The sequence below is a fragment of the Manis pentadactyla genome, chromosome 12, assembly GCF_030020395.1.
Source record: "Manis pentadactyla isolate mManPen7 chromosome 12, mManPen7.hap1, whole genome shotgun sequence".
NCBI lineage: Eukaryota > Metazoa > Chordata > Mammalia > Pholidota > Manidae > Manis > Manis pentadactyla.
The window spans coordinates 4,054,309-4,072,648 of record NC_080030.1 but is presented as its reverse complement, the minus strand read 5'-3'; the positions used below and the strand labels follow the sequence as shown (position 1 = coordinate 4,072,648).

The 18,340-nt window shown below is 44.9% G+C and overlaps 1 protein-coding gene across 3 annotated transcripts in view; it reads left to right on the top strand.

Annotated features, from left to right (window-relative positions):
• LOC118915256 (putative adhesion G protein-coupled receptor E4P) overlaps window positions 1–7,915 on the top strand; it is a 28,130-nt gene extending 20,215 nt beyond the window's left edge. For 2 of the 3 annotated variants that reach the window (XM_057489724.1, XM_036890833.2), the window contains exons 13-17: window positions 1,665–1,731; window positions 2,299–2,390; window positions 3,537–3,717; window positions 4,202–4,297; window positions 6,482–7,915. In XM_057489724.1, coding sequence (XP_057345707.1) covers window positions 1,665–1,731; window positions 2,299–2,390; window positions 3,537–3,717; window positions 4,202–4,297; window positions 6,482–6,592 — 547 coding nt within the window. In that variant the 3' untranslated portion in view covers window positions 6,593–7,915. Of the gene's footprint in view, window positions 1–1,664; window positions 1,732–2,298; window positions 2,391–3,536; window positions 3,718–4,201; window positions 4,298–6,478 lie in introns of all 3 variants that reach the window. The other variant, XM_057489725.1, reaches the window with a different exon arrangement.
• The last annotated feature ends 10,425 nt before the right edge of the window (window positions 7,916–18,340 follow it).

Sequence of the window (18,340 nt, the reverse complement as noted above, 5' to 3'; positions counted from 1 at the left end):
GAAAATTTTGCATCCAACTTCAGGATATTCTGGGACAACAAATGCAAATCCATGACCCCTATTACGAACCTGTGTGCTCTATATTCTGTAGGATTCTGGAAAAGTAGATTTAATAGGTTGAGGCTCAGCTCCAAAATGTAAAGAATAACAATCATAGCAACAGATGTTGCTATGATCTCAAAGGCTTGGGGTGCATCAGGGGTCATGCTTCCCATATGCAGTAGCTCTTCTCTTTCTCCCCATGATCTTAGAAAACCAGCAGTGTTCATTACCTCACACAGGACATCTGGGGCTTAGTGCATCTGATACACTTTCTCAGGGTCACAGCTCAAAAAGAGTAAGTCAGGATTCCCAGGGCAGTGTTCTTGGTAGCTGTGTTTGGCTGCCTCACTAAAGGAGTTTGCAAAGCTCTGCAAAGGTAGTTGAAGTTAGTGTCTTGACATTGGGACTTAGCTTAGGAAATATGTGTGCACGTGCTAAAACAACATGCATGAGGCTGCTCCTTTTGAAGCCAAAGAGGTCATCCTGCCAGAAGGATTCCAGATATACAATGAATGGTAGGGTAGGTTAGGGGTTGGCAAACTTTCCATCAAGGGCCAGATGGTGACTCTTTTTGTCTTTGCAGGTCATATAATCTTTGTGGCAATTACTCACCATTGCCCTTGTAGTATAAAAGCAGCCATCTGAGATAATATGCAAATGAATGGGCGTGGCTGTGTTCAATACAACTTTATTTACAAAAACAAGGGGTTGATGATTTTGACCTAAGGGCCTTAGTCTGCAACCCTTGGAATGGGAGTTAAGTGTGGGAGCTATTCTGCCCACTAGTGCTGGCAACTGCTTGCTACTTGTAGCAGTCTTATCTTGCCAGGTCCCCATTAGAAAAGAAGTATTGCCTTTGCCAAAAGAAGCCAGAATGCAAAGTATTTGGGCAACAGAGTACTTGGTACATGGAATATGCTTAATTGGTGTTGGTAGTTTTTATAGCTGTAGTTAGATTATTGTTTTTACACTCTTTCTATAGCAATCATTACTATTGGGATACCTACATTTTACTGAGCGTCTTCCAGGAATTATACTCAAAAATTCTATGCACATTATCTCATTTAGTCTTTCCTACAAGGCCTATCTGAGGAAAAGGACAAAAGTCTGATGAAAGAGATAGAAAAAGATCCAGATAAATGGAGAGATAGTTCATGTTCATGAATAGGAAGACTCAGTATGGTCAAGAATTCAGTTCTTCCCCAAGTTGACCTATAGGTTCAATGCATTCCTAATTAAAATCCCAGAAAATTACTTTGTGGCTATTGACAAACTGATTCTAACATCTTTATGGAGAGGCAAGAGGACCCAGAATAGCCAACACAGTGTGTTGAAGGAGAAGAACAATGTCAGAAGACTAACACTACCTTCACTTCAAGACTCGGTAAATAGCCACAGTAATCACAGAATCTTTTCAGTCCTCCTGTTAGCCCTTGGAGAAACCGAGGCTCAGAGCTTATATAACTTGTGGTAGATGGGACCCGTGTCTGAGTCCATCTAAAATCCAGGTTCTGAACCAAACAGTTCCTGGCACTGCTCAGATCTTGCTACGGGCATCTGAACTCAAGTCCTTCGCCTTCTCTGGAGGAATGGGCAGCTAATGCTTACCTTTTTCTCAACAGCTGCTGGTTGAAGATTGAGAAAGGGTTCATCTGGAGCTTCATGGGGCCAGTGGCCATCATTATTTTGGTGGGTGACAGTTATTTATTGGGGTGCCTGCCCTGGGTTGTCCAAGCATAGCGAGTGTGTTTCTTATGCGTTCAAATGGAAAAGAGATGAAAATAAGAAAATGTAGTCTAATGCAATCAACCCCTTCTTGCTGGAGATACTGTCTTCACATATCTTTCCCTGGCTTTCCCCAGATCACTGGTTGCTTTGTTAGAATATATCCCTCTGCTGGGGATTCTTTTAAAAATTAAACCTACATTCATTTATTCAACAAATATTTAGCAAATATCTACTCTGCACAGAGGGGTGTGTTTTCCTGTTTGCCAGGAACTTCTTGATTACATCCATTGTCCTGATATAGATATTTACAGCAGTCTTTCACTTTCAAGGTGTACTGGTTTGCGTGATAAATTATGTAGTCACTCTAATCAAGGACCAAGTGGAGTATAAAAGACCAGAGCATGTATCCGTACCTCCATATGAAGCCTATTTCTTTTGGGAAAGGATTCTTAGGTCCACCTTGAGTTGGTTTGCATGACATGGCCTCCAAAGAAAATTCCAAGTCAACCTTTAATGCTGTCTCCACAGATAAACTTGGTGTTCTACTTCCAAATTCTGTGGATTTTGAGAAGCAAACTTTCGTCCCTTAATAAGGAAGTGTCCACCATTCAAGACACCAGGTAAGAAGGTACCAGAATTGGTGATATCCACAGATTTTTCCCTACAGGACCACTCTGCTGAGAAAGTAAAACCCATACAAAAATGATATACAATTTCCTGTTACTAAATAAAGACTATGTGAGGACACATCTAGAAGAAGTAAAAACTTTGTTTTTCAGGTAACTGAATGCACTCTCATTTCTTTATTCAACAAATATTCATCAGATGCCTCCTTTGTGTGGCATGCTCTCCATATGAAATTAATGCCAAGCGTCAGCATTATCCCTCCACCCCGAGAGCCCACCGCTTCTGGACTCCATTCTTCTTGGTTGTAGAAACTCAGTTCTCACTGGTGCAGATCTAAATGATTAAAAGCAATGATGATAACAACTAGTATTGACTGGAAGCTTGATAAAGGCTGGGTATTTACCAATATTATTTCACTAGATGCTCTTAGTCTCAACCTGTGTGGTGGCCACTCCTACAAACCTTGTTCACAAAAGGGGCATATGCTTCTCTTACTCAAGAGTGGCTGGAAGCATCGCACGGGTGAGTCACGCAGACATGTGTATCTGTCCGACTCAGACTCCGGCTCTGACCTCATCTACTTATCAGACCAACCTAACATATCTTAGTCCCAGTTTTTTCAATCTTGGAGAGTCAGAGTGTCCCCCTTCTTGGGATTTCCCCATTGCTCTGTGCATGCGGGTGAGTGCAGGCTCACGCACATGTGTTCACGCACACTCACACATGCACACCTCAGCTCTCCCTGCCCACTGCCATCCGCAATGCCCTCCATATTATAAAACACAATTTTGGGTTGAAGAAGCCCAGCACTGTGTCCTGTTTTGAAGTCATGGTATCATCGTCATCCAAATATTTCAGTACACATTTCTAGAAGGCACCTTGCACAAATCCTCCAACAGGTCCAGGTAAAAGACTTTTCAGGTAAGTTCTTTACGAAGAGTGGGGAACACATTATTCTCAGGGGCAGTGATTAAAAACATAGGTTCTGCCTCATCTTCAAGTTGTGTGACTTGGTGTAAGTGACTTCCCCGCATGAGGTTATTGTGAGGCTTAAATAAGGTAATGTGTGCAAAGCATTTAGCGCAGTGCCAAACATGTAATGACAAATGCTCATTATTGTTACTGCTTTCTCTTTCCAGAGTCATGACGTTTAAAGCCATTGCTCAGCTGTTTGTCCTGGGCTGCTCTTGGGGTCTCGGTTTTTTTATGGTTGAAGGCATCGGGGAGATGATTGGCTCAGTCATTGCCTACATATTCACCATTATCAATGTTCTGCAAGGGGTTTTGCTCTTTGTGGTGCACTGTCTCCTGAATCGCCAGGTAGGATTAGCTCTTTCCTTTCTTACCAGCCTCATCTCAAAGTCCTATGAATGGTTGTCCTGAAGTCTTGTGAATGGTCGTCCTGAAGTCTTCGTGAATCGTTGTCCTGAAGCCTTGTGAATGGTTGTTAACATTTGCACCCTTCTCCCACCTCTTATATTTGTATTTAGAGGCTGCCTTGATGCTGTGAAGAGGTTTCAGGTGCCGATTGTATATGTGTGCTCTCAAAACTTCATTAGCATCCTAACATGTAGCATTCTAGTTTATCATTTAATAGCGTGCATTCGTCCGCTCGAGCTGGCATAACCAAACACCATAGACAGGGTTGAATCTGCATTCAATGAATCAACGAGAGCATGGCCAAGATCATACAGAAGACCAATGAAAGCCTGGTGGAGAGTAGGGCGTGGCATCCAGGTCTTTAGTCTCCATTTTTGGGTCCTTTCTCCAGACCAAGCTGTGCATGTAACCCTGTATCCCTCAGGTGCGGATGGAATACCGGAAGTGGCTTAGCGGGATGCGGAAAGGAGTTGAAACTGAAATCACTGAGGTGTCTCACTCGACGACCCACACCAAAACGGTAAGATCGGCTTCTCCGCAATGCCCAGCACTTGCCCGAACCCAGTATCTCCTACCACCAGGAGCTTCCCAGTTCCTTGATCTGAAAGAAAAGAGAAATTGCGTTTGGTTTCTGCATTATGCCGATAAAGTTTTTGGTTTTGAGACCAAAACCAAAAGAATTCCTTTTCTCTCTCTGCCCTTCCCTCTCCCCTTCCTTCCTTCCTTCTTCATTCTTTGCACAAATATCCAACAATATTTAACAAAAATTCTTGAATTTCTCTAATCACATTCTTTTAACAAATACTTCTTGAGCGCCTAGTGTGTGCCAGGCACTGATTTAAGGATAACAGCAGCGGGCACATGGACAAAAAATCTTGCGCTCACAGAACTGACATGCTAAAAAGGGCGGGGGGGTGCAAACAATAAATCACAAAAAGTGGATTATACAGTATATTACAGGGCGATACTTGCTGTAGAAGAAAATAGAGCAAAGAGGAGAAATCTGGAATGCATGGGAATTGGAGGACTTTGGCATTAAATAAAGTGGCCACAGTGGGGCCCCCGAGAAAAGTGGACACTTGAGTAAAGACTTGATGGATGTGTCTGATAACAGCGACCCTGTGAACTTATCCGGCTTGCAAAGACCACCAAACACTTTGGTGGGAAGCCATCAGCTCCTGAATGCTGGGACTCTTGTTCGTGGCCTAGATGCTCTGCCCAATGAGCTGCTGTTACAAGAGAGAGACGCTTTATTTAGGACAAATAAGTAAAGCTGATTTTGGGAGGTGAGGATGGTAATGATGATGGCAATGGAGGTGAAGAAGACCATGAAGGTGGTGGGGGTAACGATGACAGTGGCGAGGATGACAGCAGTGATTATGGTCATTATGTAGGTCATCGGGTCGTTATTTAGGTTGATTTAGGAGCTTCTAAGCCACGGGGGTTGGGGCTCGCGGCATTTACCTCTCCTCCAGCGATCTTGCTCCCCACACCTGAGCTGTCACTTGGATGGCTGCCTTAGGCTGAGCTCCTCAAAAGCTGAGCTGAAACGGAGATAAGAATTCTGTGATCTATTGAGAAAGAGAAGGACAGAAAGGGACCGGCAGGATGGGGAGATCAGCAACGATGTGGTCCCAGCTGGAGTCTGGCTTCAGCCTGTTCCCCCGGGGTCTCTGGAGTGTGAATTGCCCCATGGGCTCAGAGCCACCATGATACTTAACTGTTTGTCACTTCAGACGTCAACCATCTTTAGGACCGGCTGTTCATGGAACATGCAATTTCACACTGAAGACAGTTCTGCTTGGTGGCGATTGACTGTGTCCTCACAGCACATGCCACTGCTTATTGCCTGGCTGGAATCACCAGTGCTCAAAAAATATGTAACCTAAACAATGTAAATGAATGCCCCCCCCGCAAAAAAAAATGCTTGGTCAACAACAGCATGTTGTATAGTGGAATCCATAGCATGGATTCCGGCGTTCGCCAGATCTGAATTTGAATCTTGACCCTTTTGCGTTCTAGCTGGTAGATGCTGGCAAGTAGCTTGACCTCTCTGAGCCACAATTCACTCTTCGTTGAAATGTCTGGTTGATGGACGATCCAAATAGTGCATGTGAAAGCACTTGGCTCTGCTCTGACCCATGTCAACACTACTTTTGATTAATACCAAATTATCAAGAGTCAACAATATAGACGCCCCAAACAGTCATCATAGTTCCTTACTTTGGTCAACACTTTACATTCTAAAAACCACGTACTCGACCTTAAAATTAAAATCCCCATGGATCCTTTGTAGCTTTTAAGTGATCTGTCACCATCACGTCACGTTTAAGAGGACCCTAAATGCCTGGGTCCAAGTCCCAACTCCACCACCCACAGGCTGCAGGGCCTTGCACTTCTCTGACCTGCAGTTTCTTCATCTGTGAAATGGGATAAGAGTCTCTCTCGTCATGAGAATTTAATGAGGTCCCATGTGTCAAGCACTCAGAATGCTGCCTGGCACACAGTAAACACCTTGTAAATGTTTGTGGAAATATCAACAGGAAAACTGTCATACATGTGCTTTCTGGGAAAAATAGGCTGTAAACTCAGATATTAGGACGACTATGGACGTTAGAGAATTCCAGGCGTGCTGGGAGTTTTAGTTAATTTCTGAATCACTAATTCCTCTTCGGCTTCTTTTCCATGTTATTCCTGCAAGTAGGAGCAACCAGGGAGGTCATCCCAGTTCCTGCATCGGAGAGACGCTCCGTCCGTGCAACCCCAGCCTGGGGCTCATCTTGTCACTGTTTTTTGGCAAAGAACGAAAACCTGAGCGGCTGTTGGACAGCGCCCCCTGTGGTCACCCGTGGATCGGACAAACGCAGCCATATGTAGCTTTCCGGGGAAGATGCGTTCATTCTTTCGTTTTGGATTCTATCCCCATAAAAAGAAAGGGGCACGTGGGAGCATTCTGCGACCCCAGATCGCGGATTGTATGCTACGTGCAATTACATGCTCAAGGAACCCTTTTTCGTGACAGGGGATGTAAGTGGATTTTCTTCCTCCAGCCCTTGCCTAGGACTTACTAGCAGATATCTGGTTTCTGCTCAAAGATGTTTCTGGACTGTATTGCATTTTATGCTCCCGAAGATCTTGCATCACTCAACAGCAGCATAATTCAATGCTTCCCATATGAATAAATATTTCTCAAGGGGGATTGCATTCTTGCAATGTAGAATAACCACCTTCCTGCTGAGGAGTGCCTAGACACTGTGCTCAGTTGACCAGCATGTTGTGTGTGTGAAGACTTTTCAAACCTATTTGTGTACCTGGGTTAATTTTGTTTTCTTAGCAGCATCTCAAATGTATCCCAGTGTAAACGCTCCCAAAGAAACAGCATGGCACGTCCCAGCAACGGTTTGACCCTCTTTGTCTGGTTTTACCATTTCTAATTTCTTTTCCAACGTTATGAGATTTTAGGCGTGTTTTTCAGCACCAGACTTAATAAACGCATGGATACTTTTGTCACCAATGTTTTAAAAACAACTATGACAGCAGCAAATGTAAATAGCAGTCAATAGCAGCCGAGAGTCACCATATTTCATTTGAACAGATTTCACATGTGCTGGACAAAGGATGGCTCCCTTTCCTGCCTCATTAGCTCAAAGGTCCCTTCCACATGGCAGTGTGTGCGATTCACTCCACTTGCTGGCTTTGAAATGATGTGCTTCCTCTTGTAAAGTTAAAATGTAGGAGATTCACCTGGTCTAAATATTAGTTCATAACTGACTACAAAACAGCCATAGTAGCTATAGGTCTAGGAGGCAATTGAAAGCAACACAATGGGGAAACAGTAGCATCACAGTGTGCATTTGATGGCTGGACCAGACCCCATCCAATTTTCAGGAGTGAAAACTTCATAATATTAAAAAAGTTGCTAAAATTTGACCTTGCACTTTAGTTACAAAGACCTAGGTAATGACTAAATTCGACCTCGAGTTTCCTCTGAACCACTCCGGGACCAGGTATCCTAAAACGTCAGAAACAGCAGGAAAATCCAATGGAAGCAAACCATAGTAAAGATGTGAAGAAAACTTTATGGGTTAAGTACTATTATTGGTTATTATTGAGTGCTTAATAAAATGTATTCTAAACATTCTCTGACTTCTGTGTTTCTATTATTATATCATATCCTGCATGATGTCTGGCTCAACAAATGCTAAATACACATTCCTTAAATAAGTGTGTGAGTGGGGGAGTTCATGCAAACGCATAGGCTTTTTTTTTTTTTACATTTAATTTTGCATTTTACATCTAATTTGAGTCCAGATCCTCAGGGGATGAATTTGGGTGCTCCCAGATCCCTTCATATTGGGGACATGTTCCTTAAGATGATGGGAAGCTTGCTCGAGGTAAAATGGCTACAAGTGTGTGGACTCAAGAAGTCCAGAAAAAGGCAGGCCCCTAAGGAAAGCATTCGTCTGTAACTGGAGTGAATGATCCTCCCAGAAATAATGGTGGGCACCGAAAGTGACTCCTGAAGAAGTCCATTGAGGTCACCCTGGTGGTCTAGGGAATGAATCATCAACCAAGACTTGATTGCCAGGCACATACTCTGTACTCAGAGTTGGTGGTATGTGTGACCAACCCTGCCTGTGGTGTCTGCCCAGCTTTCCATCTCTGGGAACCGCCTCCCCACTGTGGCAAGAGCCTATTCACCAAAACCCTCTTCTGCTTTTTCTGAGCATCACGTAGTGTGGTTCACAAAAGTCCTACACTTGGCTTAGTGCTCGGGAGGAGAAGAAAAATAAAACTAGGAGATCTCTAAACTGAGAGCTCTTAAGGTTTTTTTAATGCCATACGTTGAGAGTCTGATGTTTTGAAGTCTTCTCCCAGCAAAAATACATAGGGACCGTGAATCAGTTGTAAAGGTGTCCCAGCTGCAAGTCATAGAAACTTAACACACCCATCTTGGTGCTCCAAGTGTCCAATAATCAGCATGCTGCACGGTGGTGTCAGAATGGCATCAGAGTCACCTGGAAGTTCGTGACAAAGGCAGAATCTAAGGCTCCGAAATGCAAATCTCAAATCCCACATGAGAATCACGAGGGACTTGGAATCTCTCCATTTGGGGGCCCAGGAATCCATGGCTTAACAAACCCTACAGATGACTCGTAAGTGTATTTAAGTTTGAGAAACATTGTCCTACTCAAAGTGCGGTCCTTAGACCTGTGAAAATTAAAGGGAAACCCCACTGACATGGGGAGGCCAACAGGGGACGCTCTCATGCCCACTGCTCCTGCTCAATTGCAGACCCAACAGGAAGAGACCTTGCACGTGGATACTGTTGTAGATACCAGTTTACTCCTCAGCAGCAGGAAGGTTTCCTCCTCCCCTGGCAACAGCCCAGCCAATGAGAAGCCATGACACTTTCAAATATGAATTTCCTCCCATGGATTTTTTTGCTTACAACAGCCCTCCCAACTGCCCCCTTTCCTTATAAAAGAGTGTTCCTCTTCTATGGTCTCTGGACTTGCCTAGGGTTGTGTCTTGAGTCGCAATTCTCTGCTATTTATTTTTTTTAATAAAGTCATTTTTTGCTGTTAAAATAACTGACAGTTTCATTTTTTAAGATCAACAGACTGGCAGCTCTAGTAAACATATAGAAATTTGTATTCATGACACTGCCTTTAATTAGACCTTGAGTTGACCCATGGAAGTCACACCAATCAATAGCGTCCCTCTTGAAACCCCCAAGACTCCTTGAGAAATAGGAAATAAGCTGCTAACAGTTCCCTGTCTGTCATCAGCTAGAAGATGGGGGAACTATGGCTAAGAGTACAAACTTCCTCCTATGCAGTGAGTATTAAACATCTAATGAAATTTGGTTCTAGAAGAGTTGTACCGTATTATTCAATGGGAGCTCGTGGGGGGCTGGCATGGGGGACATGTCTGCGAGTGGCACATCTGGGTTTTGAAGGGTGTGTTGAAATAGATGTGTTCAGACTTTTAAATTTTTACTATTGTTTTTATGCGCTTTTAGGCATGATGTTTCATTTCCTTGGAAATAAAAAGAACACTAAAAGCAGTGGTTCTCAGTGTGGGGGAGAGGGGTGGTTTCGTGGCCTCGGTGGGACATTCGGCAATGTCACAGCTCAGGGGAACGGGTGTAACTGACATTTAGTGGGTGGTGACCAGGGGTGGTGCTCAGCGCTCTATGATGTAAAGGACAGTCCTTTGCAATCATCTAACCCAAAATGTCAATAGTGCCGAGGCCGAGAAACCCTGACTTCAAGGAAGACACGAAAATTTAAAAAAAAAAATTTTTTTTAATGGCATGAGCAAAAAAACACAATTAGATAAAAGCTTCATAGGTTAAATCATCTGCAGAAAACTCAACACCACCATGGCATTTTTGACCGTTGGTACGTTTAGTTGTTTTATTTTTAAGTTTCAATACAGAGGGTCTCTTGTCTTTGGACGTGTTTGCATGTACATGTGACAATCTGCCACTGACCGGGGACCTTGGGTCAGGGGACAGGTTGGGGCCCGTCCATCTGGTTCTTCGGGGAGTACAGAGTCATTTAAGTAGGGTTGGAAAAGAACGGGATTCTCTGCATAATGTTACAAGAAGCTACCTCAAATGGGCAGTGAGGGAATCTTAGCAGGACCCTCCTCTCCTCTCCGTAGGGCACAAAATAGGACATCTTCTAGTCCTCACGGAGGTTTGCTTAGGGAATATGGTGTCAGGAAAAGGGGTGGCGTGTTGGGAATCAGGGCTGTGTGGGAGCACGTCATGAACCAGGCTGGGGTGGGGGGGTAGCAACATGAGAGGGTGAGCCTGGCATTGACCTGCTGTGTAATCATAGGCAAGTCCTTGAACCACTCTGACCCTCAGTTTCCTCTTCTGTAAAATGGGGCTCAGAAGAGGCTCTGCTTCTTGACAGGAGTCCACAAGATAGTTTCCGGAAGGCCCTTATCAGGAGAAACACTCGCTCCACATTGGCTATTGATGGTGGGGATATATACCCCATCCATCCGCTGCACCGTGGTTACCTGCATCAAAATCATTATTTTCTTCAGTTAATTTTTCAACGTTTTTATTGCACTGTCATTGACATAGAACATGGCGTACGTCTAAGGTGTAGTGTGTTGATTTGCTACCTTGATGGAGTGTAATATGGGGACCGCCCTAGCTTAGCTGGCACCCCCATCAACTCACACAATCACCATTTCATTTTTGCGGTGGGAACATAAGAGATTTACTCTCTGGGCAACTTTCCATTTTATAATACGGTCTTATGAACTATAATTGCCCTGTGGTATGTTGGATTCCCCACAACTGAGTCATCTTCTAACTGGAAGTCTGTACCCTCTGACCGACCACCCTCTCCCCATTCCCCACCCCGCAGCCTCTGGTAGCCACCACGCTGCTCTCTGTTTTCAGGTGTTGGGCTTTAGAGCCATTATGGAGTTTGAAGGCTATGAGACAGGCTGCTTAAACATTTGCGATGGAATCAGAGGCTCCCAAGACCTCAGCTTTGGGAGAGGACGGACGCGATGCTTCTGCAGCCTGCATGGGGCTTTGTCTCTGCCGTGGGTCGCCCCCTCCTCTTATTTTCGCTTTCCCCTTCCTCCTGGTAAAATCTAAGCCAGTTAAGTTGCAGGGCGAGGGGAGAAAGGCAGGAGACAGGGGTTCTGGAGGGGCCAGACGGCTCCCATTCCTTTTGGGCAAGGAAGCCTAGTGCGGCAGGAAGCGCCCCGCCACCGACCACCCGAGTCCCGCTGCTTCTCAGGAGTGTCCTTTGACCCCTGCTGGCTGGGCTGCTGGGAGCAGGGGCTGTAACCTTACGGTGACCCAGAGCTGAGCCAGCGGGGTTGGGAAATAGGAGCGCTGTCTGCGTCTTAAGGGCTTCATCAGAACAACCAGAAATGACGCACCCACGAGAGACAAGGGGGTGGCTCAGCTGCCAGGACGATGCAGCTCTTTGCTTAAGAAGCAGAACTTTGTCTTCAAAATATGCGTGGCCACCCTGATGAAAATGTGTGAGCATCACCAACAGAGGCAGGATTTGTGTATTACAGGGAGTGGTGGTGGCTCTGGTTGTATACTTCTTGAAAGCTGGTGTTTGGGGGGGCTCTCCCGGCTTCTCTGCTACGGGATCATTTTATATTTTTGGAGAAGACACAGTAGTACTTCTTGAGTCCCTATATAAGGAGCCCGTGTGCACCGCAGGAAAAACTAGGAAATGCAGGCAAGCACTATTGAAAGCACCTGGAAATGACCACTTTTCACATCCTGGGATAGATCTGTCCGCACTTTTTCTCTCTCAAGTATTGCATGAGTGGTAAGCATTTATTTTGTTTTGACCTGATTCAAGTGGCCCGTCAGCCATGCCACCTTCAACTTGCTGTAATCGCTCAGCCGCTTCTGCAGAAAGAGACCTTTTTGTTAAGTTTGATAAGGTTTATTCGTTTTACAGAACTGATGAAAAACTTAATAAAATGCATTCCCACATTCTTAGGAGGAACCTGTTCTACGTAATGACAGCTTTGTCTCGTTTTAACATACTGCCCTTCTTCCTAGGCAAGAAACTTAAGTTCTGTGTTGTAAAGCAGGGTGTGTCACTGGGAGCAATGTCAGGCGGGTGGCCATGGCCCAGAGGCGCACGGCAGGATTGAAGAACAATTCCTGAAATGCTAAGTCCTCCTGTCAATTTTCAGGGAGTTCCCTGTGGTACCTCCAGTGAGGACCCACGATCTGTCCAGCAAAGATACCTGCAAAAGCAAGCTCTCTATTTAATAATCGCTGCCCAGGATATTTGAATGGGAATGTCCAGTGCAAGAGGGGACAGGCCATTGTGGTGCGGTCCCGGCCTCCAAAGCCTCAACAGACAATTGCAGCATCTGACATTGCTTCCAAGAGCTCTGTGACTCAGTTAATCAGGATGCGCCACGTGACCACACCACTTCTGTGGGTCAGAAGTGGTCAGATACTGGCAGTTTTTTTAGTTCCATTGAATATTATCCTACCTCTGTGTCCCTTAAGACTTCACTGTGCCTCTTCTAAGAACAAAGGCATTCTCTTAGGTAACAACAGACCAATTAACAAAACCCGGACAATGATGTAATATGGGGCAGTTGCTTGATCTAATCTATGGCCACAGAGTTACACCCTCATTTTAAAGGTGGGGCCGAGGAGGCTTGGAGAGATTTCACAAGTCAACTGAGGTCCCAGCTAAGGCAGCAGAATGCCTACAGCTGGGTATTCTGACCCAAATCCGTGCTCCAGTCGCATGCTTCAACCATCCCGGTGCCTAGTGGAACTGGGGAAACATTTACAATGGGTGGAGATCAGAATATCATCCCTTTATTTTGAGCCCCACTTACTGGTAGGGGCCCAAACAGGAAGAATGTGGAATTCAAACCAGGATCATCTCTCCTAATAAGACACGGTACAACGGTTTCTCTCATCAACTTGTTATGTTGGGAGTTTTAAATCCACCCAAATATTGCAACAGTAGGAAAAATGAGCAGCCCCCTTACTCTTCACCTGGAATCCTCCAGTGAGAACTTTGGCCACATTGCTGATTTCTGCCTGTCAACTCTCTATATACACCAATATGTATTAGCAAAAATAACCGTATAGAGGTATCCACACAATATAAATCAAATAGACCTGCAACTTTTATGTTCTGGTATATGTAGATATATAATGTGATATATAATTACATAGAGAGATACTTCTATAGAATAATTTTTTGCTAACCCATTTGAAACTGAGTTGCAGTCATCATGCCTCTAAATCCTGCTTCTGAATCCTTTACCTTGTACCTGCTGAGAAAAAGGACATATTCTCACATAACCACAGCAGAACGATCAATCAGGAAATTTACCATTGATATGATTCTATTACTTAATCGAAGTCCACGTCAAATTTTTTTCAGTGGCTCCAGTGATGCATTTTGTCACATCGGGATTTATTCTGCAATCTCAGATGCGTTGTATTTAGTGACTAAGTTCCTTCAGCCTCCTGGAAGGGAGAACAGCTACCTTCAGCCTCTTTCCTTTTCAGGATTTGGACGTTGCTGCTGGGGCCAGACAGCGGGATTGTAGACGCTTCCATGTGGGCTTGTCGGAGGCCTCCTCATAAGGGGGTCTGGCTGTGCACTTGGGGCAGGAAAAGGACACACGTGCTCTGTTGTCTCTTGTCTTTGCGCATCTAGAGGGAGACATGTGATGGCAGAGAAGGAGAGCTGCCTGTTCAACAGGTACAGTCCTGGAAGAGTGAACCTTTTTCTCTTTGTTAACTCACTACTAGGTGAGTCAAGTCATTTAGTCATTTACTACTGACTTCGTAAACGAGTCCTGTGTTAACTTTAAGAGACAGGACTTGAGGCAGAATTAGATCACTTAAAATAGGTGAAGGGGGTAAACAGGTACAATCTTCCCATAATAAAATTAATTGGTCACAGGAATGGAAGGACAGCACAGAGAACGTAACTCATCATATCGTAATACCTTTGTGTGCGTGGTGACAGATGGTAACCACCATTACAAGTGGTGAGCATTCGGTAATGTATGTAATTGTCGACTCACAAGGCTGTACACCTGAAACCAATATAATATTATATATCAATTATCTTTCAACTTAAAAATTTCAAAATAACAGAGAACCCACAAAGCCACCTCATTCTTCTCTTTCTGTTGGCAGATGCATGTTTTTAAGAAACCCTACTCTGCTTTCTGCTTTCTGCTTTCTGTGTCCACAGTAGAACAGACTACTGTGGTTCCTGCCAGCCTGGGGGTGCCTCCACCACAGGAAAGGGGAACTCACACACCTCAGAGCTGTGTGATTCTGGGCTTGTTGAGAGAGTGAAAAAACTCATTATTGCTAGAGTGCCAGTCTTGGAAGAGCAGGTGGCCATCAGCGTCTGCGGGCGGCCGAGTTTCGATTTCCTACTCACCTGTCATATTCCTCTTCTCTGTACAGGTGAGAGGTGGATAGGAACTGGGGGTGCAGGTGAAATTGTGCTCCGTCTCAACTCTGTAATTAAATAGTTGTGCAACTTTGGGAAAATCGCTTATCCTCCAAGTCTCAATTGTATGATCTGTAAAATAGGAGTGATCGCCGAGCCACCTGCCAATCAGGGGACTCAGGTCAGAGAAATGTGTTTGTTTAAAGGAGTCAATTCCAACTGTATTGAAATTAACTCAGTTTTAAAAATAAGCCACATCTGACATCAGATAATAACTTTACATATTTAAACCACACACTCAGTTCTCTGTCAGCCTGCACCCGCCATCACTTTGTACCAGTGGGTCTCACCTGGGATGCTTCTGTCCCCCAGGGTACATGTGGCAGCGTCTGGAGACAGTTTGGGTGGTCACCTTGGGGGATGTAACTGTCATCTCCTGGGGAGAAGCTAAGGATGCTGCCACCACCCCACAGTGCCCAGGAGAGCCCGTCCCACCCAGAATTCACTGCTGAGGTGGAAAACCCCTGCCTCTGGATCATTCATTTCCATGTCAGACTCAAAGATACTCAACATTTTATTGCAAATCTACTGTTTCTCAGGCACTGGGGGAAATTCCATTTAGCTCATAAACTCCTTGAGAGATGCATGTGCAGCGGCGGTTATGACCTCAGCCGTGTTACTTCAGCCTGCCTGTTGACGCTGTGGGTGGTTTTCACATGTGGATGACTCACGGAACCCCTAAATGGTAACAGCGTGCAAAACCATAGTACAATTCCTAAAATAGGACGTCAACGCTGTTCTGATGAAATCTATAGTTAAAATGCTCTAGTAAGGGTCAAGCTGGGTCAAGCTACAACCTTCCCAACTACATAAAAATGAAAGTGAAAGTGTATTCTCGGTTTTTATTTTTAGAGAAATGAGATCCTGCAAAGATAATGAAGATGAATGTCTCCCAGTTAAAGTAGACACAGCACCTTCTTTCCTGTGACGAACCTCTGTCGTTAGCCAGTCTTTACCTCTTTTCTGTCCTAGAAGCCGACAAAACTATCTGCTTTCACCTCGGGAGGAATGATCTAGTTTTACATGATTGCAAGAAGCAGGTGAGGTTTTCAAGTTCATGGTTTTGTACCCTGCTTGGACCAAAGTCATCTGGAAAGAGGTCATCCTCAAAATAGACCAGTGCAGTATGAAGTGTGATATTTCATTGCCAAGTACAATGTATTAGTTATATATTGCTGCGTAACAAGTTACTCCAAAACTTAGTGGCTTAAACTACATTTGTTATCTCCAAATTCCTACGTGTTCGGAATCCAGGGGGTCCTTCACTACGTGCTCCGCTGAAGTGCCTCTAACAAGGCTATAGTCAACATGTGGGGACACGGACACATTGCCACCTGTATCCACTGACTGAGGGAAAGAGAAATAATGTAGCTGCTTTGGTAAACATCTGCCAGTTCCTCAAACGTTTAAACAGAGAATTACCATATGTTCCAACAATTCCACTCCTAAATATATACCCAAGAGAAGACGCATCCACACAAAGCCTGTTCATGAATGTTTATAGTGGCCTTATTCACAGTAGCCACATGGAGGCCTCTGGTGCTGAAGCCTGGTATGGAGGGCCACTGACCCTAATCTAGGGGTCCGGAAAGGAGGCACTGAATGCACGCTTTCCCCTTGGCGTGGAGTGTGCACTGGTAGAAAAGCCCAGGGGAGCTATACCCAACAGTGCAAATTTTCTGCAAGTCTGGCAGCTTCGGATCCTGTCTCTGCTCATAACAGGTGCCCAGAAGGTATGTGTGCACTGAGTTCCTTTAATCCTATGGTGATTCCCTGAGGCAGTCACTGATAGTACCAACCCCATCCTACAGATGAGGAAATTCACGAGGAAGTGGCTCTTGAACGGAAATGGTTCCCGCCATCATTTTGAAGGCAGTGCCTCCCTTGCTGGTTTGGAAATGGTTCTTTCTGCTCTGCCTCCCCTTCCTGGCCTGCAGTCAATGCTGGGTTAGGAAGCAAAGGGCACCGCCAGAGTGGCTATCATCAAAAGCCAGGACGTAACCAGCGTCAGCAAGGATGTGGGGAAATGTTAACTCTGGGCACTGCCGGTGGGAACGGAAAATGGTGCGGCCACTGTGGGATTTGTTGGCAATTCCTCAGAAAAATTAAACACAGAATGACCATATGATCCAGCAACTCCACTTCTGGGTCTATACTCGAAGGAATTGAAAGCAAGGCTTTGCAGACCCTGAGAGCTTTGCACACCCATGTCCGTAAGAGCATTCATCACTCACACGGGCCAAGAGGTGTAAGCGACCTGAGTGTCCACTGACAGATGAATGGATAAACATAATATGGGCCATCCACGTGCTGGACTATTACTCAGTCTTAAAAAGGAAGGACACCCTGACACCTGCTCCAATGTGGGTGGACCTTGAGGGCACGGTGCTCAGTGACATAAGCCAGACACAGAAGGGCGGATCCCATCTGATCCCCCTCCGAGGAGGTCCCTAGGGGAGCCCCATCCTCAGAGACAGAAAGTGGGTGGTGGGGTCTGGGGCTGGGGGAGGGGCTGGGGGTTAGCGTTTCATGGGAACTGAGCTTCCATTTGGGAGGATGGAAAGTTCTGGAGACGGAGGGCGGAGATGGCTGCACGACACACAAATGTACTTAATGCCACTGAACTTAAACCTGGTTAAGATGGCCAATTTTATGTTATGTATATTTTATTGTAATAATTTTTTTTTTTAAGTGAAGGTGGCCACATTCAGAGTGGGTTTTGTAAACGGTTCTTTGGTTCAGGAATGAAAAAGCTGACAGACACATTGTTAACTGCTTCATAGAACAGCACCGATATTGCCATGAGATTGGAGATAGCCCCGGAGAGAAGAAGAATCCTCTTGGAGGGTAGGGGCCAGGCAGAGAGGCATGCACCTGTGGGTTAAGAGGGCTACAGCGGAAACTCCAAAGAAAAAGGGATCGTGAGAAGGCAGGGGCATTTGGGGGAAGCATGAAGGGATGCAAGGGACTGAGAAGAGTTAGACACACAGCCCTGGAAAGTTTAAAAAGTTTATCATCTATTTCTTATTTTAAAAATACAACGATAATGTCATGGCTAAAAATCAACATCTTTAGCGGTACCTATTCCAAATAGACCCTGTTCCCTTCAACTTTTCTACAGACTTGCACACAAATAGTCTGCCAGGGCAAAGAAAATTCTCTGCATTTCTAGTGCCTGGGACCTCTAATTCCAGCAAGAATACAACAGAGTAGTCCCTTATGCTTATTTCAAGGTTTCCATCTCGTGTGGCTTGACTAGTAGCCTAGTTCAAGCTCACTGCTTAGCGGTCCCTGGGTACTTGAGAATAGGCATTCTTCTGTTGCTGGGTGGAGGGTTCTATGTATGTCCAATAAATCAGACTTACTAATTGGGTTTTCAAATATTCTATTATTACACACATGTGATTGTTTGAGAGAGGAAAGCCGAGGTTTTTCACATCGGCCAACCACAGAAATTCTGATTCGGTAACTCCTGAGATGAGCAGGTAGATCTGACATCTGGTTGATTTGGTCACGCACAGAAACATCCTCATGAGCTACCA